The 24865-nt window shown below is 35.5% G+C and overlaps 1 protein-coding gene across 8 annotated transcripts in view; it reads left to right on the forward strand.

Moving 5' to 3' along the window:
- The window catches only part of LOC129721479 (homeodomain-interacting protein kinase 2), a 202128-nt gene that overhangs the window by 120796 nt on the left and 56467 nt on the right, over positions 1–24865 (forward strand). For all 8 annotated transcript variants that reach the window (XM_055674078.1, XM_055674081.1, XM_055674082.1 and 5 more), the window contains one exon: positions 21047–21384. In XM_055674078.1, coding sequence (XP_055530053.1) covers positions 21047–21384 — 338 coding nt within the window. The remainder of the gene's footprint in view (positions 1–21046; positions 21385–24865) is intronic.

Here is a 24865-nt window from a genome sequence, read left to right on the forward strand (position 1 = left end):
CTCATGGAATAATTCTCAAAGTAATTCCAATGGCAAAATTTTATTCAACGATTGTTCTTCAGGATACTATTCTATTTTGTCTCCGAATAGTCCTACATGCTTTTCTTCTGTAAGAAACCCTTCAACAATTGATTTGGTGCTTACAGATCAAAGTCATGTATGTAGTGATTTGATCACACATGCTGACTTTGATTCTGATCATCTTCCAATAACTTTTTCTTTATCACATGAATCAGTTTTAAACCCTATGAGCTCTGTTTTAAATTATAACAAGGCTAATTGGGAAAGATACAAAACTCATATTGAGAGAAATTTCAATAATGAGCTTGATTTGCAAAACGAAGTGAATATTGATTCCGCTTTGGACGCATTAAAATGTGCAATTGTTGATGCCAGGAATTATTCTGTTCCAAAGGCTCAAGTGAAATTTGATTCACCAATAATTGACGAAAATCTTCAACTTCTAATTCGTTTGAAAAATGTCCGCAGACGTCAATATCAACGTTCTCGTGACCCTGTTTTTAAAACTATTTATAAAGATTTACAGAAAGAGATTAAACATAGATTTACTCTTCTGAGAAATCAAAATTTTGAGACTAAAGTTGAAAAATTGAAACCATATTCAAAACCATTTTGGAAGCTGTCGAAGATTCTTAAGAAACCTTCAAAGCCTATTCCAGTTTTAAAAGATGGTGAACGTTTCCTTGTATCCAATGAACAAAAGGCTCAAAGACTTGCTCAGCAGTTTGAGAGTGTTCATAACTCAAATTTGAATTTTGTGAGTCCAATTGAAAATGAAGTCACACGTCAATTTGATTTAATTTCTTCCCAGAATTTTTTACCTGCAGAAATAATTGAAACTAACTTGAATGAGATTAAATCAATTATTAAAAATTTCAAAAATATGAAAGCGCCTGGTGACGATGGAATCTTTAATATACTAATCAAACATCTCCCTGAGAGCACAATGGAATTTTTAGTGAAAATTTTCAATTGCTGCTTCAAAATTGCATATTTTCCCAAATTATGGAAAAATGCAAAAATTACTCCCATTTTAAAACCGGATAAAAACCCAGCTGAAGTTTCAAGTTATCGACCAATCAGTTTGCTTTCTTCAATAAGTAAACTGTTTGAGAGAATTATTCTTAACAGAATGATGTCACACATCAACGAAAATTCAATTTTTGCAAATGAACAGTTTGGATTTCGCCATGGGCATTCCACAACTCATCAATTGCTCAGAGTTACTAATATGATACGAGCTAACAAATCTGAAGGTTATTCCACTGGAGCTGCTCTTTCAGACATAGAAAAAGCATTCGACAGTGTTTGGCATAAAGGTTTGATTGCGAAATTGCAAACTTTTAATTTTCCAATTTTCCTAATCAAAATTTTAAAAAATTATCTTACTGATCGAACTCTGCAGGTTGTCTATCAGAATTCAAAATCTGATAGATTTCCTGTCAGAGCAGGTGTGCCTCAAGGTTCAGTCTTGGGTCCAGTCCTGTACAACATATTCACTTCAGATCTTCCTGATTTGCCTCCAGGATGCACAAAGTCATTGTTCTGCGATGACACAAGCATTTCCGTAAAAGGAAAAAGTCTTCGTGTCATATGCAGTCGATTGCAGAAAAGTTTAGATATTTTTTCTTCCTACTTGCAAAAGTGGAAAATCTCTCCCAATGCTTCTAAAACTCAAATGATAATTTTTCCGCATAAGCCTAGGGCTTCTTTCCTCAAGCCAAACAATAATCACGTTGTCAAGATGAATGGGGTTATTTTAAGTTGGTCCGACAAAGTTAAGTACTTGGGACTAATTTATGATAAAAAACTTATTTTCAAAGAGCACATTGAGAGTATACAAGCCAAGTGCATCAAATATACGAGATGTTTATATCCTCTCATTAACAGGAATTCTAAACTTTGTTTAAAGAACAAACTTTTGATTTACAAACAAATTTTTAGACCAGCAATGCTTTATGCTGTACCGATCTGGTCAAGTTGCTGTTCAACAAGGAAGAAAACGCTTCAAAGGATTCAGAATAAAATTCTGAAAATGATTTTGAAGCGTCCTCCTTGGTTTGGTACACTCGAATTACATAGACTTACTGGTGTTGAACCATTAGAAGCTATGTCAAATAAAATTATTAACAATTTTCGACAAAAATCGTTGCAATCCTCAATTGCTACGATAAGCTCTCTTTATAGCCAATAAGTTAGCAATTAAGTTAGTTGTAAGTTTACTTCCCCTTTTCTGACAAGTAGGTTTAAATCCCTACGAATGATAAGTCCTAATTGCGAAAGCAAAAATTACAAATTTCTAACAGTGTTGAGAAGTCACCATTTGTGATTGGACACACATACTCATTATTTACTAATATTTATCATAAATACTTAAGCTACTAACAAATCCCCCCTTAAAAAAAAAAAAAAAAAAAAAAAAAACATCAATGTAAAATCAATTTCAAAACTGAATCTAGAGAAGTGTGTGCAAAAATTTATTCTCAAACAAATATAAAATTGCCAGAAATGGCTATCATTCCAGTTTCAGGCAAGGCGAATCTCGCTTCGGGGCCAAAAAAATGTGTTCTAATTATTTCGAAAACTCTGAAAAATAACTAGAATGTTTTCTCTCATTCACTAAAAATGACTATGAAAAAGTTACCAGAAAACAAGAAAAAATTAAATAATTTTTAAAGTCAATTCAATAAAAAATTTTAAAGTCAATTCAATTTAAAATTAAGTTTTAAAAGAAAAAAAGATTGTAAGAAATGGGGAATTTAGTTGAAAAAATTTATATTTTATTTTTAAATAAGCACTTTGAATAAGGCCAAAATCCGTAATAAAACTTAAAACCAATTGATGAAATTTCTCAAGGCTTGAAATGATAGAAAATGATTTACAGTGGCATTCCTCAGTCATGAAAAGTCGAAAAATCAACAGCAAATAGATGTTGGCCGAAGTAGTTAGCCCTTTTGAGAGTTTTAAATGAAATAATAATACATATAAAAATCCAAATTCTCTTACAAATTTATTTTGTCAATGAATGAACGTGGTTGAACTTTTATATTTATGCATTTTAAAACCGGGAAAAACACCAATTTCTAACCGGGAAAACCGGGAAATAACCGGGAATTTGAAATTGGAAATCTGCTGGCCACCCTGAGTTATACAGTAATTATTGTTTGAAATCTTCCATTCCGACATCACACCTCGGTTTTAGTTTCCGCAGCTTATACTCCAATATAGTGCGGTAAGACGTAGTCCTACGTTAAAAAAAATGTTTCGTTCTGAACTATCTTTTCCCAACCACAACAAATCAAAATCTGTTTATGTAACTGATCCAAGAAGCAATATTTCAACACAGCTTTTACCACACTGACATATTTATTTTGGGTCTTAAATTTGCACTTTTCATAAACTATAAAAAAAAATAAAAAAAAAATGGCCTGGGTTTGTTAATGTGCACCTTGTTCTATAAATCCGGATGCAACATTATTATGACTAGGAATCTTCTTTATCCTAAAAATTTCTCAAAAGTCCCAGAAAGTCGATGTGTTTCGATTTTTTTCACGATATAACACCAGTTCTCGTCGTTTCATGCATTTGTAATCAAAAAAATTCGGCATCGACAATTTCATGTACGACTACTATTTAGTTTTTGCTGTTCGTTTTCAATTTTTATTTCGAAATTTTCCTTCAGACATATTTGTTACCATTTCTGTCGCTTTGGGCATGTTTAGGACGTGTCCGAGTTAAGTGAAAATAATTTATTTTGCTTCTCAAGATTTTACCTTTTTGCTCCTCAGAAATAATTTTTGGCTGCGTCACTGCATCATATAAGTAAGATACCAATAGAAAATATTTATTGTATGTTCTTTTATCGCAAATTTGAATAACTTTTAGTGATTCGATTTTCCGGAGTGTATAAACCTTCGATACTCTGGACAATCGGTTCTGACCACAGGGCGTTTCTTCATTAGTCGAAAAAGTGAAACTTTGACCGCTTTGAAGCACGTGTTTCCGAATTACGGTTGAGCTGTAATTTTGAATGGGTACACTTTTTTCGAGAAGACGAAACCTTTGAACTCTATTTCTAAGCAAAATTCAAAGGTAAAAAATTTACCATTGCCGCCCTGACCCTATTGTATATGTACAATGGATGGATTCTAGTGTACCCAGCACTTGTTTAAAATTACAGAACCTGGTGAAAACTCAAGAGTTATATATTTGAGTAGGTTGTGCTTCAAAAAGCTATCAAACCCAACCACTTTTACAGTACGAGTATTTTGACGTAGAACTACACCTCTCAGGAAGTTCGGTTACATTGCAGTGTAGAACGAAAATGCTGAAACGCCGGTTTCATGCTCTGGTTGGTCGCCTGATGCTTGTTTTCCCTAACACGGTCAACAGAATATAATACCTAGTTAACCGGGAATGCACTTTTTATATAAGACCCTACTTCTGCTTGACCACATCAGTTTACTAGTGGATGGCTACTAGGACGATCCTAACTAAGTATCAGCGGGTAGCATCTATAGAGCAAAATCATTTCAAATCGCCTGGAAATACGCGAAAATTTAATCGACCATTTTTTATTTGAATGAAACTTTGCACACGTATTTGGCTCAGCAAACTGAGCATTTTCCACAGATGGAGTGATTTTTTACACCCATGAGTTACATTCTAAAAGGGCGTATGCCTTTTGGCATAGGTTTTATTCGAAGCATTGTAGCCCAGAAACCGTTGGTTGTATAGAAAAACTGTCTGAGAATGAGTTGCAGGGAATTAAAAATGCATCATTAAAAAAACATACACTGTACAAAAAAAAATTTTTTTTGACCAAAAAAAATTAAAAATATATATTAAATTTCAATTTAAAAAAGAGTCGAATTTTTTTGTAATTTTTTTTTTAAAGAAACTTGACGTTAATAAGCAATTTTTAAAAAAAAGTCCAGGATGGAGAAATGAAAAATAATTTTTTTATGGTAGATTAATTTTTTTATGAAAATTCTTATTCAAACATTTTTCAAAATATTTGTATTCTGATGATTTTAAAAGATGCAGAGATTCATTTTAAATCAAAAAGCTCTTGGTAGTTAACATTCTAAAGGCATTAGTTTTCGAGTTATTTCTAATTTAAGCTCAAACAATTATTAAAATTTGGGAAAATACACGTTTTTCTTAATTTGTCCATGGTTCTCCAGCAAAAACCATACGTTTATTGGAATGCTTGATCAAAAATATACAATTGATTCTTTGACAACAAAACGATTGGGCGAACGGTTCTCAAGGAAAGAGTTAAATGTTCTAACTGATATGATTATATATAAAAGAATCAAATATTTATTTTCGAGTTTTATTATCTTAGGAACATATTTTTTATGACATAGATACTTTACAGAACTAGTTTCACCTTATATTTTATATACATCATAAGTAAATGATTCGTCATCTTTTGAAAACAGCTTCGTTTGTATCTTATTTTCTGAAATCGGAACAAACGAGTGATACTTTTGTGTGCCAGCTATTATTTTAGATTTTTTGAAAATAATTGTTCGAGCTTAAATTGGAAATATCTCGAAAACCAATGCCTTTAGAATGTTAACTACCAAGAGCTTTTTGATTTAAAATGACTCTCTGCATCTTTTAAAATCATCAGAATACAAATATTTTGAAAATGTTTGAATTAGAATTTTCATAAAAAAATTAATCTACCATAAAAAAAATATTTTTCATTTCTCCATCCTGAACTTTTTTTCAAAAGTTGCGTAATAACGTCAAGTTTCTTTAAAATAAAAATTAAAAAAAAATTCAACTCTTTTTCTTTTTAAATTGAAATTTAATGTTTATTTTTGATTTTTTTTGGTCAAAAAAAAAATTTTTTGTGCAGTGTATATTTTTTTATGATGCATTTTTTATTCCCTGCAACTCATTCTCAGACAGTTTTTCTATACAGCTAACGGTTTCTGGGCTACAATGCTTCAAATAAAACCTATGCCAAAAGGCATACGCCCTTTTAGAATGTAACTCATGGGTGTAAAAAATCGCTCCATCTGTGGAAAATGCTCAGTTTGCTGAGCCAAATACGTGTGCAAAGTTTCATTCAAATCAAAAATGGTCGATATTCGACCATCGGTGATTTGGCGTGATCTTGCTATATAGCGGCAGCGGGCACCAGCAGCGGTAGTGGAAGCAGCATCAGTGGTAGGTGCAGCGGCACTGTTTCCTCTAGTCAGTGCTGATAAAAGTCATTTTCCCCAGCAAAATTCTTCGAAAATTACAGCCAATCATTTTCAATTTTCACTTCCAATGATCGCAGCACTCTTTCAGATACACTAGATTTTCGTCCTAGTATCGTGCTGTTATACTCAGATGAAATAGATCGCGCGCATCGTTCACGGTTACGGAATAAAATTTGACGACAAATCCAACCAAAAGATCTTCACTTCAAAGCGAAAAAGAAACACAAACAGTCCACTCAACCAAAATAAACCTCACCGAAACACTTTTTCACTGACACTGACCGATGCCTTGACAATCTTTGTTAACTGATAAACTGATTTTGTTGTCTTGCTTTCATCGCATTAAATATAATGAGGTGTTTTGACAGTTCACTTCCATACAAAAAGCGGGAAAGGAGAACTCTGAAAGGATTGTAAAAAAGTAACGTTTATGGATGCTTTTTTTCACTATCACTCAAGAGTGTCAACAAATATCAACCCTGCCTCTAGTAAAAAAGCTATCTGTGTGCGATACCGGCAGCCAGGTATTTCTCCAGTGAGAAGCTCTGCTGTATTTTGGCAACACACAAACGTTTTTGGGATGCTGGCTGTCGGTTGTGAAATTTTCAGCGTGAAAACACCTTTACTTTGTTATCAGAAGAATGCCTTATTCATACTGTCGGGAATAGCACAGAGATGCGATCAGCATTCAGTGCCTTAGATTATCGGTGTTTATTCACGAGTAGATGAATTGAATTTTTGTCAGTCTCAGCACATTTTTTTCTGATGCAACTGAATAACCAATACTCATTGCGACGGTGCATGAATTTCGTTCACCACATTCAATGACAGAACATTGGAATGAATATCAAATGCCTCGAAGATGATATTCAGTGAAGATTTGGTTATTATCAATCCAAGTAGTGAAAGTCAAGGTACAGTATAAATTGTCGAATTAGAAGAATGCCCTATTCCCACTGTCGGGGTCAAACTTTAAACTCTGATTATCTCGAGGTTGTTTGTAAGAAAATTCTTTTGTTGCACAGTAGATCTAAAACCATTTGATCGAATAATCTGAGGGTTGTTGACATTATTCCGAACAGTAATATCTATTAATTTTTGCTTGCGCTTAAGGGCTAATATCCACCAAATGCCAAAAAAAACAGGCTTTTTTCATGATTTTTTTAGAAGACATTTGAGTTGTAAGGTGTGTAAATAATATATCATTGGATTAAGCAACTCTTGGGGATAGAAAAAAAAATCATTGCTGTTTTTTACAAAATGGCGGCTATGCAGCGATTGCCGTAAACCGCTTTTTTTAAAGTTCTTCTGCGACGAGCAATAGAAGTCGTGCCCAACTCCACCTATAACCAAAACAAAATTTGTTTCATTATCTACATAAGTGTTACTAGTGAAGTACACATGATTATATTTTTTGAATTTTTCTTCGCAAAATGGCAACGGTTTGGAAAAAAATTCTTTTTCGACAAAAAAAATCGACTTTAATTGTTTGTAACTTTTGTTGTTGTCAATCAATCACTTAAATCATGTGCTCTTCACTAGATAATCTAATGAAGAAGCTACAGTTAAAATTTCAAGTCAGTCGGATGTAAACTTTTTCAGTTCTACTGCTCGCCGATTTTGTAAACGTGGTTTTAAGAAAAATGCGTTTAAAGTTTCAAAATGCTATAAATCTTAAGAATCGCAATATAAAGTCCCTAATAATTTTTTAACCTTCAGTGGGCTTTATCCTCCTCCTCTTCCTTTTTTTTATCTGATCTAAGGCTGCACCTAGCCTCTTTTGCGATATCAGACATGCGATGCTCAGCGACTTTGACGCGGTTGGCGTCCGATCCAACACTAAACTCAAACTTGTCACTCATATTTAAGTACTTTCGAATATAACTCACAGCTAAAATGTATAGCAAAAACTCAAACAGAGAACGTAAACAACGAGAACGCCTTATCGGCTAAACAAAGGGAAATTGTGAGTAAACACGTGCTGTAAAAATTGGTTTAAACGAACTTTGAGTTCAGATCAGTACTTGGGCGATGTAGATTTTGATTCTAGGATAGTTTTAGCATGCTTTAAGCCAATGAAAAAAAAGAACAAAAAAAAATTATTGGTGGATATTACCCCTGAATATTAAAATGCCAAACTTGTATTTGTCTCGTAACAAAGGAATTCTAGATCGTGTCAAGAAAATTAACGGATGTTTTCTAACACATCAAAGCTACTATCGCAGAAAATTTTTGCGTGTTATCAAGAATTTGGTGGTTATGTAAATACAGGTTTTTACGGTTCCTCTGCAAGCTTCGCGAATTAGCAATTAGCATTTCAAATTATTTAGCAAATTATTTTTTAATGGGGCTAACAATTTCGTTAATTAGCGAAATCACTAATCCGTTGAACTGAACGTTGTCAGTATTGTAACCGCAGGTACCCGGACTTTGTTCTTAATGTTCTTCGTATCGGAACAGAAAATTTGCTTCAATGGTGCGATTTTTTAGATTCAACTCTAAAAGTCGTTTCTAGATGTAAAAGCAAAAATCTTGTGAGCCGTACATTGGCACACATTGGGCAACGGTTAGATCAATATCAGCCTGCCTTGCCCCTTGGATAACGAGCTTATTGGTAGGTTCTTGCCACTGGACAATAAATTCGTACCCAAATTACTTCACATCAGAAAACAGCCGAAAAATTTTGCTGACGTCAGCGAGTTAGCGCCACGTGACTCAAGGCACTCAGGCGTTGTTTTGATTCAGCCAACCGACAGACGAGCCTGTTTTTGCGACAATCGCCAACTTAACTGAAAGATACAGATAGAAGCAACAGCTCACAGAAACCCCTGAAGCAGCTGGCTTCTCCCTGTATTGCGCAGTTAAGTTCGTACGAATGTTGCATATTTTGCTATTTCGGATTGTTTCTGACGCTTGTTCGTCTAAAAAACTGTTGATAGTTTTTCAGTGCGCGTACCAAAGTTCCACACACAGAATTACTCATATTCTTCCGATTCTGCCTTTGTTGCGTATCCGTTTATGCCATTGGAGCAACGCTGGGCCTTGGAATCTCGAACTAACTCGAAGAGGTCACACGCGAATTTGCCGGTACCCGTGTTTCGCACTCTGCAAACCCGGGCAGCACCGTCGCGTGTTGTCTGTCATCACGGTTGCCATCGTTGGTTGGATGCCGGCTTCTAATGGAAATCGTTTTATTTTTAGCGTTTCCATATCCACGAACACGAGGAGAAAAAAAAGCAGGAACCGCACTTTGGCGTACGTGACAAAGCTGATATGCGCAGATATGCGAATTTTGCCTTGAAGCCTTTTGGAATGGTTGCTGCTGTTGGTGTGCCTATGGTGATTAGTAATAATTTAATGACAAGCTGCTTGCTACCTGGCGGCGAACAGAAAAAAAACATGTTATCACATGACAAAGCAAACAAATAAATAGGTCTGCAGGTGTGCGCCCCACCTTCTAACCGGTTGACCGTCACCCAAGAGAATACGGTCGACATTAGACTGGTTGTTAGATGCAAAGTAAAATAACAGCGTGATGGCTTCAGATAATGGTTGTCCGAAGTTACAGGAGTCTTCGCATTATGATTATCTCACTACCACATCTTTTTAACCTGAGAACAAATCACTTAACATGTTGCTTTACCATGAGCGCCTTGAAACCAATCCGCCAATCAAATGAATCATGAATCGACGGCTTAATCGGAAATAATCGTTCGAAATCCAATCGTCAGTTCGGCAGACAGACATGCGGTGGTAAAATGTGGCCCATCATGCTTTGATTTGGCGTGGGTTGTACGAGCACTTGCGTTCGTTATGCCATAAACTAGATTTGGCTTCGGGTCTTGATGGAATCAGAATTTAATTATCCCCCAGCGTAGAGATCCTGAGATGACAGCATCATCGGCATTTGTACGTCCCACGTGTCCCCACGAGGAAAACACCGTTGGACTAAGGCGGTAAGACCTTGAAACGGTGGAAAAATGTCGCCGAACCCGAACGAGAGACCTTCCGAGGAATGCCTGTGATAAGCGAAGCAAGGGAAACCCATCTAACGATCGGCAGGTTTCCCACTTGGAGAAAGGCAAAACTTGGCTTGGAAAATTGTTGTAAATTTTACGAGCTGGAATCAATTTGGAAGGGCTGCAGCGTTTCTGGCAGAAAGGACATGGTCTCTAAATGGGAAAAATGATTATGTGCAGACGGTTTTTTTACGAATCTTCTCCAGGGAACGTTGATGTGTTGGAGAGCAATTTTGATATTCCATTAATATTTGATTTACAGTATTGCCTGGGGCATAGTCTGGGTTACGATTCGTTGTGCCTCCCTCCCAGCAAAGATTTGAGTGACATCACGTTGCGTTGGGAATGTTATGGATAACACACTTAAAGTAGGCAGACTCGTGATTTATACGAAAGTAAACGACAGTAAACGTAATCCGTCTTGTTGTGGATACTGCATAAATTTGTTTCACATCGCATTTCTATTTGCATCTGAAGTGTTTTGCGCCCGAAACGGGGGAGTATCGTTTATTTATCTGAATGTTTATATAAGAAAATGATTCAATATTTCAATATCTGTAAGTTGGTGATGCTCTCAAAAACAGCCTAATTTGATTATTGTTTCAATTTTAGCAACAACAAAATTGAATTTTTTTTCGGTATATAATTGCTCATTTCAACTTCGCATACCTGTCGACTGAATCGTGAAATTCAAGTAACGTAACTCCCTAAAATTTTCCGCTTCTTTCAAAAACAAAACTAGTCTGACCTTGTTTTTCAACTATTTCTGTCTGTTTTTATTTCGATCGCAGTCACCTCCTCAGGGCACCGTCGTCAATGTTTGCTTGCCAGTAACGGTTGCGCCCGCCTCGGCAAGGCGGGAGCGCATAAAATATGTTGTTGACTGACAAAATTGTTTGAAATGCGAGTTTGTTTTCGCTACCGCCATTCGCGTTAGGCCAGTGACATACTGGCGCGTTCTGCGTTGCGGAGACTATTCGCCTTGCAGTGAGTTAATGTACAGCGCTGAATAGAGCTGTACATTAACCCACGGCAAGGCGAACCGTCTCCGCAACGCAGAACGCGCCAGTATGTCACTGGCCTTAGTATCAATATCGGGAAACTATGAATATAAACGTGTGTGTCGCTTCAGCCGGCGTCGTCATTAACTTTATCGCGTCTAGTGATTGCCCGTTAGTACATAAATAGGTACATACTGGCAAAGTCGAGAGGTTCATCGATTGGGGTTCAGCTGATAAAAGTTGTTTTGTTTTGTCTATCACCATCGCCGTAGACAGACAAACTTATCTTGGGCGTGGTTGTCAATTCCAATGAATGTCGGCCAGTAGGAATGCTTTTGTTCCACACTAACTTATCCGGTTAAGTGAACCGTTTAAAGTATCTGTCTGTAGTGGAAAACAGCTGGAGATTTATGTTTGCCACCCAATAGATAAGCGGTTCTGTTTTCACGCAGGAAAATTTATTAAAACTTTTGTATGTTTGCGTCAGCTACCATCAAATAATTCCATTTAATGATTTCAGCGACCCTTCGTTTCTAGAGAAAATTCAACAACAAGCCATCTAATGAGTCAAATTTCGAAGAATTATATGTTCTCTTGCTTATGCGGCTTGAAAACTGTCTCGTTATACTGCAGAGACAACAAACGACAACGATTTCAACGATGAAAAACATTAAAGTTTAAGTGTCACCCGCGGGGGAAATTTCCATCGCTGTATTTTTCTGGCGCAATTTTTTTTCGTTTTTTTTGGGGTGCAGTACTTGAGCTGACGTATTTATGGTACCGAGCTTTGCAGTCCAGCCAGGCGGCTTCACAGCGACTACAGTTAATGAGACGAATTCGGTAAAACTGACGAAGTGAAACAATGAGATACAGTAAGCAACATACTTTAGTGTGATATAATATAGGTGTAATTATCGTGATTACTCCATGGACTTGAGAACCCACTTGCAGTCTTCTTTTGAACCGCTTTACACTCTTACTTCAAAGACCATTTGCTGGTGCATTTCTACCGTTCTTTGTGACAACTCGCTCAACTCTGCTTACGGTTAGGTTCAAAATAAGTCAACCGCTCGTGGTTCGTGTTCCGGAGTACTGCTGACCACTTGCCCTTCATAATCTCCTCATCTTACACGTCACATCACCGCAAATGGAATTTAAAAATACATAAGTGAGTTTCCACTTAATTTGCATTTCCAGCAGGCGACTTCAAATATCTAACTAACGAAGCATAGTCCCCATTTCTTCTCGGTGGTTATGGTGGGATTGTCCCTTGGGGAACCGATCTGGCGCTACCATTGGTACCTATTTCTGGATCCCGGGTCATATAGCGAAGAACTTCGGTCGGTGCAGAAAGGATTTCAATGGCTTCCAGTGAAATCATATTTATCTAAACCGTTGATAGCTTTTATGTTCCTAACGATGGTTGAAATTTTTTGAACGAATGAAATAAAATACATGGCTCATGGTCTGAGAATGTTAGGCGTTTTTCTTTTTCTTATATAATAATCTGCTCCCAGTGGGGTTGTGTGTATCGGACGGTAAATGAATTATCGAGCGGAACGACATGTTTTCTTACTGCGTCTTTGAGATCCGTCTGATTTCGTTTGCACCTTGTAGGAGTGTATGGAAAATAAAATGCAAATGATGAACTTAATTCATTGCGTCATTTAGGATTTGTTTGAGTGGTGTTAAACAGCAGGGGGTCATTTTTAACTACAAATGACATGTTTGCAGAAATAAATTAAGATATGCTTATTGCCGTTCCAAAAAATCTCAGCCTTAAGAATTTGTTGTATGTATTGGATAAAGTAATTTGCAGATTGTTCAAATTTAGATCAAAGTCAAAGAGTCAAAGCATTTCCCGGGATGTGTTTTGTAATTATATGAACAAAACCGAATGGATGAATTCATTCTTTACATAAAAAATCAAAGAAAATCGATTTTTAAGGATGCTTACAATATCTGTTTTACGATGTACTAGAAAAAGCATAAATCTGGTTATTTTCTCTTATTGCGACGAAACAGCTATAAATCGCTCATAAGATCACAAGGAGGTGCCTGCTAGAATAGTTCTCACGATTCACTTAAAGAAGAATAGTTCTCACGATTCACTTAAAACTCTACACTTCAGATTTTCATTGCTTTCGCGGTTAAGTGTATTGAAGGAAAATGTTCAACCAGTTTTTTAAACAAAAAATCTATCTTTCTGACTATAAAATGAGCTGATTGTTGTTATTAAGATCATAGATTTTTATTGGAAATTATTGATAATTTGGTTTGACATATTTTCAAATGTTTCCACATTAGAAGGCCTATGTAGTTCATTAGTGCTAACGGATAACGCCTAAAAATACATTTCAAAAGCTTATTTTGAATACTTTGCAGCATCTTCTTTCTGGTTGCACAACCATTTTTCGAGATGAAGACTGCATGAAAAATTTGTATTTGAATTGCTAGTTTATTTTTGAGATAAAGTCCAGAATTCTTGTTGTTGAGAGGATATATACATTTCAAATATTTATTGCACTTTGATTGGATATTCTCAATGTGCTCCTTGATAGTAAGATTCTCATCATGAATTAGCCCTAAGTATTTAAGTTGATCAGACCAATTTAGGATCGCACTGTTCATCTCAACGACGTGATCGTCACAAAACAGAGTTTTTCACAACCTGGTGGTCAATCAGGAAGATCAGAAATATAAAACATTATATAGAACTGGACCCAAGATACCTCCTTGAGGTACACCAGCTCTAAAGGTACCGCCACACGGACGCTAGAACACTCTAGCAATAGTTTCTATGTCATAGTTGATCGTATGAACTATTCCGTCATGACGTCAAACGAAAGAAACACGTAGTCTTTTTTTCCGGCTTTTCATTTATTATTGCCATCAAGTCAAGATTTCTTATCGTTGTTGCAGAAAAACAATATATCCATGGTCGATTTATCATCAAAGGAATTTGTTAGTCAAATTTGAGCGCGTGAAGCTTTTGCGATTTTTTTTTCAATCAAGAAATTTATTTGGCACGGCTTAATTTTCTGGTGTAGCCCTAAAGCTCAAGGGGTTATATACCTTTTTGGTCGAGAAGAATGAGGGAAATTTGAATCTAATTTTAAGTGCATAGCACCATTTTCATTGCATCAAAGGGGTATTTTTCTGAAAGTTCAGTTTATCAACAACAACAAAATACGTTTGATTTTGAGATAAACCAATTATTACTGGTGTAATGGCCGTTTCCCCGAAACGCTATTTTTTGCAGAGGCTTGCAGTGATCCTGATAGAGACTCAGCGGGTCAATCGAAATCAAAAAACTCATATTATTTAATTTCAAACTTCAAGGGATTTCTGGTAATGCTTTTTTTTATAGGAGGGGAATGTTTGTAATGATTTATTTATGTACTAATATCTATTCAGAATTAGTATTGTGTGTTCTGCCACAAATGGTGACATTTCAACACTATTATATATGTAGAGTCATATTATTTCATTAGTTTAGAAGTGTCCGGCACACCTTGAACGATCGCTTTTATGAGTATTTTGTTTTCAGTGCAAACGGGAACGTTTTTCCCAATAAATGCACGTTTTGAGCGCTAAAAATTGCATTAAAAATTTTTTTGCGGCAAAATGTAACTGTATGTTTCAAAGAGCGATCGTTCAAGGACCGGCGAATTTACTAACGAAAATTTAAAAAAATAGATGAAGGAAATCGGTTCAGTAGTTTTCCCGCAATCAGGATCACGGCAAAGTCATTTTTCGGAAAACACTATTCCAAGATAATCGCGTGTAAAGTTTCAAGTTTAGCTTATGCGGCCGTGGCGAGGCGCGCTGCAAATCGCTCTAACTTTCTTCCTATTGCTCAGATCTTTATGAAAATTTGTGAAAATGTTCTCAAGATGTTGTATTTGAAGATAATACAATAAATTTTTTTCCGGTTTTTCGAAAACCAAAAAGGTATATAACCCCTTAAACTGGAAAAAATGAAACATTATAGCTTTTTAACCATTCATGTGAGTTTAACCACCAACATATTTCAGAGACTTAAATCAGTTTTCTCGTGAACCTAACGTTGAAGGACGAACCCGGTGAGCAATTACTATACGACACTTTGACGTAAGTTCATGCATTTCTACACTAGCTAGGGCACCAAATTTCACAGGAATGGTTGAAAAGTTATAATCTTTCTAGGGCAACTATTTTGCGCTTTAGGGCAGCCCTAGTGTAATTTATAACTGTTACGAAAAATTTGCGATCTGTCAGCAAATAGCAGATGTTATCAAAATTTTTGAAACCATACGTATTTTGAACTCAAAACCAAAGAAAAAAATATCTTTGGTTTTGAGGAGGCTTTGCCGAATGGGGCTTTTGACGCTAAGGAATAATTATTGTAGTTTGCAATACGTTTAGATTTGTGACATTTTTCGTGGAAGTATGGTTCAACATTTAATGACTGGTAAAAATATCAATCCCCTAAAAATAATAGATAGAAACTGTGTACTAAAAGTAGGACAAAGAATATATTTTCAAGGACCTTGTGAAGATAATTTTTAATTAAATAAAATATTCTTAAATGTGCATTTGAGTTCAAGAGCACTGCAAAACAGAAAATTTGATCGTACATTTTGCTCATCTCATTCAATCGCTTTGCTATCGCTACTTAAAAAGATTTTCAATTATTTGAAAATTTTTAGTTCAAAACGCAAAAAACGAATTTATCCAACTTTTAAAAACTTTTCTAATCATCAAAAAAAAAAAACAAACAATACAAACAAACAATAAATTTTATAAAGTCTTGAGAGAATCTTAGTTGAATGAATAAAATCTTAGAACATTTTGCATTGTTTTGACCATTACAGACAAAATTATAGACAAAAAACTGATTTTAAGGATGAGTGTTCCATAAAAAACTCTTTTTGTCGTGTCCGACGTACAGATAGGACATCGCAGTATTCAGCAATTGTTTATCTTTTAAAATTTTTCACAACTTTGCTGAAGAAAGCTATCTGGTGTATTGAAAATTAGAAAAAATATTTATTTTATCTAACTGTTAGGTGGATTGATTGAAAAACTAGAAACGCCAGAAGTGAGGCCTTGTTCTATGAAACAGTTTTGCTGAAGACATTAAGTTCATAAAATCAGTTTTTCACAGTCAAATCTCAAACGATCACGATTTTTCGAGCTTAGACCACTGTGCACTGTGGGATTTTCAAATAAATCTTTTCACCAATTGTTAATGTCTTGAAATACAACCCATGGAATGTGTCAAACTATTTTGGAAGTTATTTCATAAAATGGTGGTTAAAATACGTGCTTTACATTAAGTATTTCGTCGTTTTTATATCATATTTTTGTACTTGACGACCTTCAAAAGAGCATTACTCAAAAATGTACCGTACGATGATTTTGAAATTTTGACCAGAGATTCTGGACGTCATAACGAATCGAATGGTGTACTCAGATTGGTACTCTTTGGTGCATTTTTTTATAATTATGGTCTGGGGGAGCACCGTGTACCGTTACAGTTCAATAAAGTAGACATTAACTGCAGCATGGATTGTTATAGGTAATCCATCTTCTTAGGAGTGTGACTGCCTAAATCATGACTGGTTGACCTTTCTTCCCCAAACACGAAAGGTTTGTTGTTGTTTAAGTTTGAAATTTTACCTGAAATTTGCAACCATTAACATGATAGGTAGTACCTAAGTCTTCATAACTTTATTATGCAGAAGCAGAAGCTTCAAATTCTTGAATAGATGATATAATTCCTATTACTGGAGAAGCAAGCTTTTTGTTACGTCCTAACATATTTGATAAAGTTTACTTCACTTCTGCTTCACTATAGATTTTACTCAAATTTCAGCAGAAATATGTCTAAACAAATTTACTAGTTAAACACTCGTCAAACGGTAAAATCAGATTTGATGCTTTACTATTCAAGAAAAAAAAATCTGTTGAAAGCGGAATATCTCTCGGTGGTCGAAGACTAAGCCTCGAGATGTTAAAATGCGACAGTACAAGTTTGTAATTTTCAACGCGCTATGATGTTACTGTCAAATTAAAAATTTATTCAAAAAATGAGAAATATTAGAATTTTCATTAAGTTCAGGATTTCCTGATTATGAGTAAATTTATTAGGGATTGTGTTCAGTTTGGACAACATTCATTACTAAACCGCTAGAATTATTAGTAGCATTGAAAATGACGGTATTTATTCAGCGTTTATTATCAAATAGCTATCATTTAAGGTAGTAAATCGCAGTCTTTTCACCATATTTATTGAAATGCTTTTTGCATTCTCGAAGAAGAACAAATACACTTGCAAGAAACTTGTTTGAACTTTTCAAAACTGTGTCTTCTATGAGATAAAATGGTTTCTAGATAATTTTGAGCGCATTTTTAGGATAGATGTCGAGCGCATTTTCAAGATAGATTGCATAGCCGCAAGGTTACAGAGTCCACTTTGTCAAGCGGGCGATCGTGGATTCGAATCTTAGTAGAATCAGGCCATTCGATGTCAAAAAGGACTTGAGCATGGGTTTATTCTAAGGGTACCTCACTACTTACCTTAGCTCCACACTGAATTCCCTGAATAAGTCTCTCTTATAAACAAAATTAGCCAGAAGGACGCCCAACGAAACTTCTCCAGGGAATATTGTTTATTGAAGTTTGCGATATTTGAAACGAGTGATATTTGAAAAGAGGAACGAGGCTTGGTATAGAAGAATAGTGAGCGTGTAAGAGGGAGGATAAAATCATAGTACACCCCAGCACGGAAAAAAAATAAGCATGTCCCTTGTCAATAGTAGTACAGTGATCATCCGATTATATTACACCCTGATGATTTTTGGCGTGATAAAATAGGGAAAGTGATAAAATCGGGAAATTTAAAAAAAAAAATTTTTTATTGAAGATGTTAAATCAATAACTAAATACGTAAAATCAGCGATTTTAATTTTTTTTTGGAAAATTTATCTGTACAAACATATGAAAAAAGCTGCAGTTGTTTTTTCATAAATCGATATATCTGAATAATGAAAAAAGATAGAGAAAAGTTGTCAAGGGATGAATTTGAGAAAACTGTCTGAGCTTTTATAAAAAATATTTAAAAAATTCAATTTGAGATCCTGTACTGAAAAAAATTTCAAAAACAAAAAGTGACTATAAAAAATCGATCATCACTATTTTTTTAAAACATTTTTTTAGATAGAAAATTCAGTTGCCTAAAACTTTTCTGAACAAACCTGAAAAAAATAAAAAAACCTAAAAAAATCGATGTAAAGTTGCAAATAAATTACAATTAGGTTTTTTATTCGTTCATGTTTTTGTTTGAATTGGTAAAATGAATTACTTGCTTTTTTGTAGCGCAGTACCATAAGCAAAATATTAGATGTTCTCACAACACTAAACTTTGCCGAAGACAGCATGCTGATATCTCTCACATATTGCAACCAGAGAAATCTTAAAATGTAGATAACGATTTTTAATGCCTTCTCATAGAAAACTTTATGTTGCTTGCAATATGTAAGAGATAGAAACATGATGTCTTTTGTAAAGTTTCTTGTTTTGAGATCACCTAATACTTTGCCTAAAACACCAAGCGTCTATCTGTATCTAATGAAAAAGTAAATATTCTATCTCACTTTTAGGAGGATTGATCACCCAGCTTTCTTCATCAAAAGATGCGTTTTCAAATATTTTAAAACTTCTCCGAACATGTTATACGGTTGTAATAAACATTTGTATCACTATTCAATTATTCGCACGATAACAGCAAAATGTAACATTGTGCATCGGTTGATTTTTTAATGTAAACTGCATCCAGAATGATACACAGAATTATGAAAAATATATGAAGCGTAATGGAAAATCAGTTCACCCTGACATTTTTTTAATAAAATGTTTTATGATGATAAAATCGGGTGAAAAATTTGATAAAATCGGGGGCAGATAAAATCGGGTACAGATATAATCGGGTGATTACTGTATTGCTAATAATAATAGAAGTGTGGGATATATCAGACACACGGGCATATCTGCAGAAAAGAAAGATAGATTCATATTAAAGATGAGTACCATATAACTTTGGCAAAACTTTGATGAAACTGCCATAAAACATTATTAAACCGATTTGCATTAGGATTGTTACTTAGAAGGGGACTTGGTAAAATTTTACGTAAGAACAAAAAAAGTTTAAGGGACGTAAATTTAAAGCCAAAATTGAAAAACAAATTAAGTGTCAATATTTTTAAAATGTTAAAAGTTTTAAAAATGTCAAGAATTTCAAGAATGGTAGAAGTGTCAGAATGTTTATGATGTCAAAGGTATAGGTATCGAAAAATGTCAAAAATCTTAAATCTCGAGGATGTAAAAAATTGTCAAACAAATGTTTAAAATATCAAGAATGTCAAATAGGTAAAAAATGTCGGAATATTTCAGAAAATGTAAAAAAAGTTTAAAATGACAAACGAAAATAGCAAAAAATCAAAAAAGGTGGAAGAGGTTGTATATAATACACAACCGCAAGTTAACGTAGAATTACGATAGCCCATGTATTTCTTGCAAAGTTTGAGAATACACTCGACTAGAGTTGATAAAGTTGATGGTCTGCGGTAAATTTCAGTAATAATTCTCTTTAAACTCTCTTTAACGCTAAGATTACAATAGACTACTTGTATCGATATGTTTATGTAAGTAATTTTTATCCAACACTAGTAAAACAACTCCCTGAAAATACTGTGACCCTAAAAAAAAAATCAGGTCAAGAATCCGTAGTCTCTGGATATACTGGGTAATGTTAGGAAATTATAATTAGTTTTTTATCAAAATGGCATCTGAGGTCGACTTCGGGGTGTATTTTGTCATTTTATATTTTCACGGAACCGGACGTTGTAACCATTGATTTCAAAATTGCATCTGGAACTGATTTCAGGTTCTGGGCATCTCTCCATATCCATATTAGGTGGTATTCGTCCATTTTCGTGCGTTTGCCGGAAACCGGAAGGCACCATCTTGAACTTCAAAATGGCTTTTGAGGTTGATTTGCGGCCTCTAGATATCACCCCGGTTTCGAAATTACCCATATTGGATGGTATTTGATCTTGTTTCACCTCTGATTAGTCGAAATCTGTGTTCAAAAGAAGACTTCACATTTTTAATAGTACAATAGTAAGCATCATATCATAATGTCACCATGAACGTAATTTTACATCGAAAAATGTAGCATAGAAAGGCAAAACAGATATTGATGAAAAATAACGACACGTTTGAATTCAACGACGTGTGGCCAGATTAAAGATCTTTAGGATTTGTGAGAATGTTGAGACGAAACATTTCACCTCTCTTTAATGACTTAAATGTAACATTAATTCAATTAGTCTAATTTCTTAACATCGTACTTTTCTAGATAATGTCTTTTCAAATCAGTTTGTAATTGTGTCGCATCCTATTTATTATATTTAATATATCTTCAGAAAATATCGCCACAAGGTCTGAACCCGTCTCGAATGCTAGTAATTAATCAGAAATTTACACCCGAAATTTGACGCTTCATCTGGTTACAGAAATAGTTGAAAAATAACACCGTGTTTCTTAGTTCGATCACCTTCAGGCAAATTGTTATTTTCTACAAATCGTATATTTATATTCAGCAGCATTAGAAATCGGGTTCCTTTGAGCTTTATAGTTGTGCTTGTGTGACATCCGTTTTTGAGAATATATTTACCTTCTAATGTGGCATCGAGTTGATATTAATCATTCTATGTATTCCGTTATCTCACTTCAGCCGAGTGCGACTGTGGTTGTGTCGAAAGTGCTACCGTCGTTGTAACCACCACCAGTAGCGCTATCATCAGTAACAACGCCGGCGGGAGTATCAACACGTGCAACAACAATAGCAACCGAAAGGATAACGGTAGCGGCGGCAGCGGTACCGTAGTTGCGGCCACCTCGGGGGCTATGGGTGCCCCATCAAACGGCACCAAGACGGCACATTCGAAGGTTGCAACTGGGGGAGGTCATGCCAACACGCAGACCTCCAGCAAACGGTCGAGCAGTGGAGCCGATGGCGACTACCAGCTGGTACAGCACGAGGTGCTGTATTCGCTGTCCGCACAGTATGAGGTAAGTGCCAACCCGGATAGATTGGAAAGCGTTAATATTTTAACCCTTATTTGATGTTCTGTTGTCGTGGACTTTCTTTTCCCGTGGGCAACCCGGGTGACCTTGATAGTACGATTTGTGTTTCTATCATGGAGATTTTTTCCTCAACATTTTTCCCCCGGTGTTTTGCTACATGAGAAAGGAAAAATGTCCGTGAGGAAAGAGAAACCATGGCAAGTCAGGTTGCCAGGCAACTGAATCGAGTTGTCTTACTCTGCGTTCAGTGTAACAGTAAGATTGCTCTAATGAGATGAGTTTTATGTTTCAAATGTTGGGAATAAAAGCAGACGGTTTTTGTTTAACAGGTGAAAAAAAGGCATGCTTTATGGTTGCTTCAGCCCGGACTAAACAAAAATTTCTAGTATAGATAAAATTATTCCTGTCTAGCCACAAAAGTGCGAATTGTGACCAGATCTATATTTTCGAACTATTTAAATAATAATTGTATATTTCAGCTCAAGAACTTGTTTTTTGGAAGCAGGTCCTAAAGAGAGAACTCGTTTTAACGATAATTAGAATTTAAGATAAACTGTTGTTGTTGTTTTGAAAACTTTCTTGTTTCTGTTAAATTTCATGCTTTCCCATTCCAGGGTGTATATAGTGTGTAAATTAGTGAATGTAGCACATTGCACTTTTTGGGTATACTCGTTGAAATCAATTACTCCTGTACCCTTGTTCTGGTTTTTTTTTTGGTTACCTCTGAGCCACCATTCACTTTGTCATTTGTAATGGCTTGAAGTGTGAAAAACCTGTTCTCCAGTTGGCAAACCAAATAAATCAAGCTTGACCAGATTGCAGAGAGCGCTGTGTGGACCACTTTTTTGCCACAACTCCGTTTGTGGAAGTCTGTCGTTAATTGGTAATTGACAGATTTGAGAACGATATTTTTGGCGGACCATGGTCTTTGCAATCATTTTCATCGTCACACGTGACCTACTATCCATACTCAACCCGTCTCTCTCTTTGTACAAATGGTATGGCAACTATAAACATTTGATTCCCTCGAACCTTGAAGCGTTGTACTCTCATCAAAATTATAGCCAGCAGTGTTTTTAATTTACGAGCAGTGGTATTCCAACTCGTTTTTATGAGGGGATGTCATTTTATGCCCGGAAATATGAAATGTCAGCTGATGCGAAAAGATCCCAACTCGTTTGGCTCGACCAAGTGTTTGTCGATTCAAGATTTTCTAACATGTATGCATTATAATGATTGAAATCACTCAAATAATTGAAATTCTGTTTTTACCAGATTTTATTTGCAGGCGCTATTGTCCTAGTTATTTGTTTCACAATACCTGACGATCATCTCCACACAGCAACCTGAAAATATGTTACCTTTCATGCTTCAGAAACTCTGCCTCCGTACGCTCAATTCAACTTTAGCTCCATTCTCCAACGTTTGTTTTTTACGATGCTTCGGGAATTCAGTACGAGTTGAAATTTAGTTCGAGGATGTCCGGTTCTAAAAATAAGAAACATTCATAAATTGTCTGCCAATCAGTGGGCAGCAAAACAACAACAAAGTCCACAAGAAAAAATACTTTTTCTCGTTACTATACTAGATAAATCGTTCAAATATCACTTATACACAAGGCGATCGGGGTGGCGAAATATGCACACGCATATTTCTGTCGCCAGCTCCTGCTTTGGCACTGTTTGTTTCCATGGTGGTTCGGTCAGAGTCGCATCAATTAGAAAAAATTGACCGACGAGGAAATGGGAAAAGCGCAACGTCGGTTGCCACTGAAGTGAAAATTTGTTTTTCTTGACTGAACACGATGGCATCAACAGGTCGACTGCGCCCTCGGTATACAAAAACCACTCGGTAGAAATATTTCAATATTTTGTGTTTTTCGTGAAAATGAAAATTTCATTGCATAACTTCAAGTACATCAGTGTTCTGAAATTTAGTAGAAGTCCCATAGCAAACAGTTGAGAAGCTAACTGTCGAAAAACACGAAAACCCTGCCACGATTTGGGCACCAGAAACTCTTAGACCAAAAACGCATCGCTAATAAATATGTAGACTCCAAAACGACAGTTATTGCTCTGAAGTTGTACATTTCGGTTTCTCCATAACAAATCATCACGATATTGACTTCAATGGAATCAACAACGACAACAACCGCAGAGCAGTCACAGTTCTCTTCTCCGCTTATTAAACTGCGCGTCGTTCGCATTGTGCGTCTCGCTCGTCTTTCGTGGGCACATGTATTGTGTTGTCATATATAGGCCAATTGCCTCTTTCAACAAGTAGGGTAGGGAACATATTTTAAGCAGCTTTAGGGACAACCTGTGTACTCAGACGAAATACTCGAAATGTGTTGGGTGAAACTCAAACAGTAGTATATCAATCTGTTCTCTATCGTTTTCTCTGTCAGAACTTGTTTTCAGAGCAAACTTTAACAATCATCAATCAAAGTTACCAATCGAGGGACACTATTCCAATCACCCCGAACCTATTTTAAGCAGTTTCCATCTGTTTTGCAGGCGTTTTTTTCTCAGCACCCGAAGTGGCTCCTGAATGGCTGCAATATAGGTAGATTTGTTTCAATTGCAATTGTTCACAGATTTCTTTGTGATTAACGGTATTTCTTATATTCGTAAGACAGCTAGACAATCAAAGTTTTGGTTTCCATCATTGAAATAGTCGATATTGATCAAACTGCAGGAGTTTGAGGCCTGTTTTCTTCGACTGATTAAAATAGGTGCTACTGCTTAAGCCGTTCTCTACCCTACATAAAACAAACAGATTATTAACCAACCCCACATTACCGTAAATGAGCTGTGCGAGAAAGAGAGAAAATCGTCCGAACTCATCAGCATTCTGTGGTGCTGTTGCGGTCTTTTTATTTTAAATCTGGATGTGGTAAAGAGCTTGCCATTGTTCTGATTCATTGTTAGCAGTAGGTTTGCTGTTTAACTTCAAACTATTCTATTTCGTTTCACCAGTTATTTGGCATTTGCGTTAGCCCCATTTGTTACCCCTTTGTTGATAAATGTATTTCGTATCGCTGTCTTTCGTCATAGGCGATTTAATAGTTGCTAGGTAATAATTCGTAGCGTTTTACAAGAGATGTCGTTTCGTTACTATTCATATTCGCATATACAACAGTAACTATTCTACGTAGAGCTACGGACAAGATGAACCTATATAACTTTTCTCTATCAACAAAATAACATTCAAAAACCCCAATTAATCCACCTAGTGGTGAGCCCCAGCCTTTCTCATTCAAACTTATTATTTGCTGAAATAGATTCACACGAACACTTCAATTTTCAGCAAAAAATACAACTTGATAATATTTGCTGGATTTATTTTTCATCCTAAATGAAAAGTTTTTGGTAGCCAACAGTGAAACTATACCTAACATTTAAAACATAATATTCAAACATTTATGAACATACCTTTACTCATACAAATAACATGAAAAAAATAT

Source organism: Wyeomyia smithii, chromosome 2, assembly GCF_029784165.1.
Source record: "Wyeomyia smithii strain HCP4-BCI-WySm-NY-G18 chromosome 2, ASM2978416v1, whole genome shotgun sequence".
Classification (NCBI taxonomy): Eukaryota; Metazoa; Arthropoda; class Insecta; order Diptera; family Culicidae; genus Wyeomyia; species Wyeomyia smithii.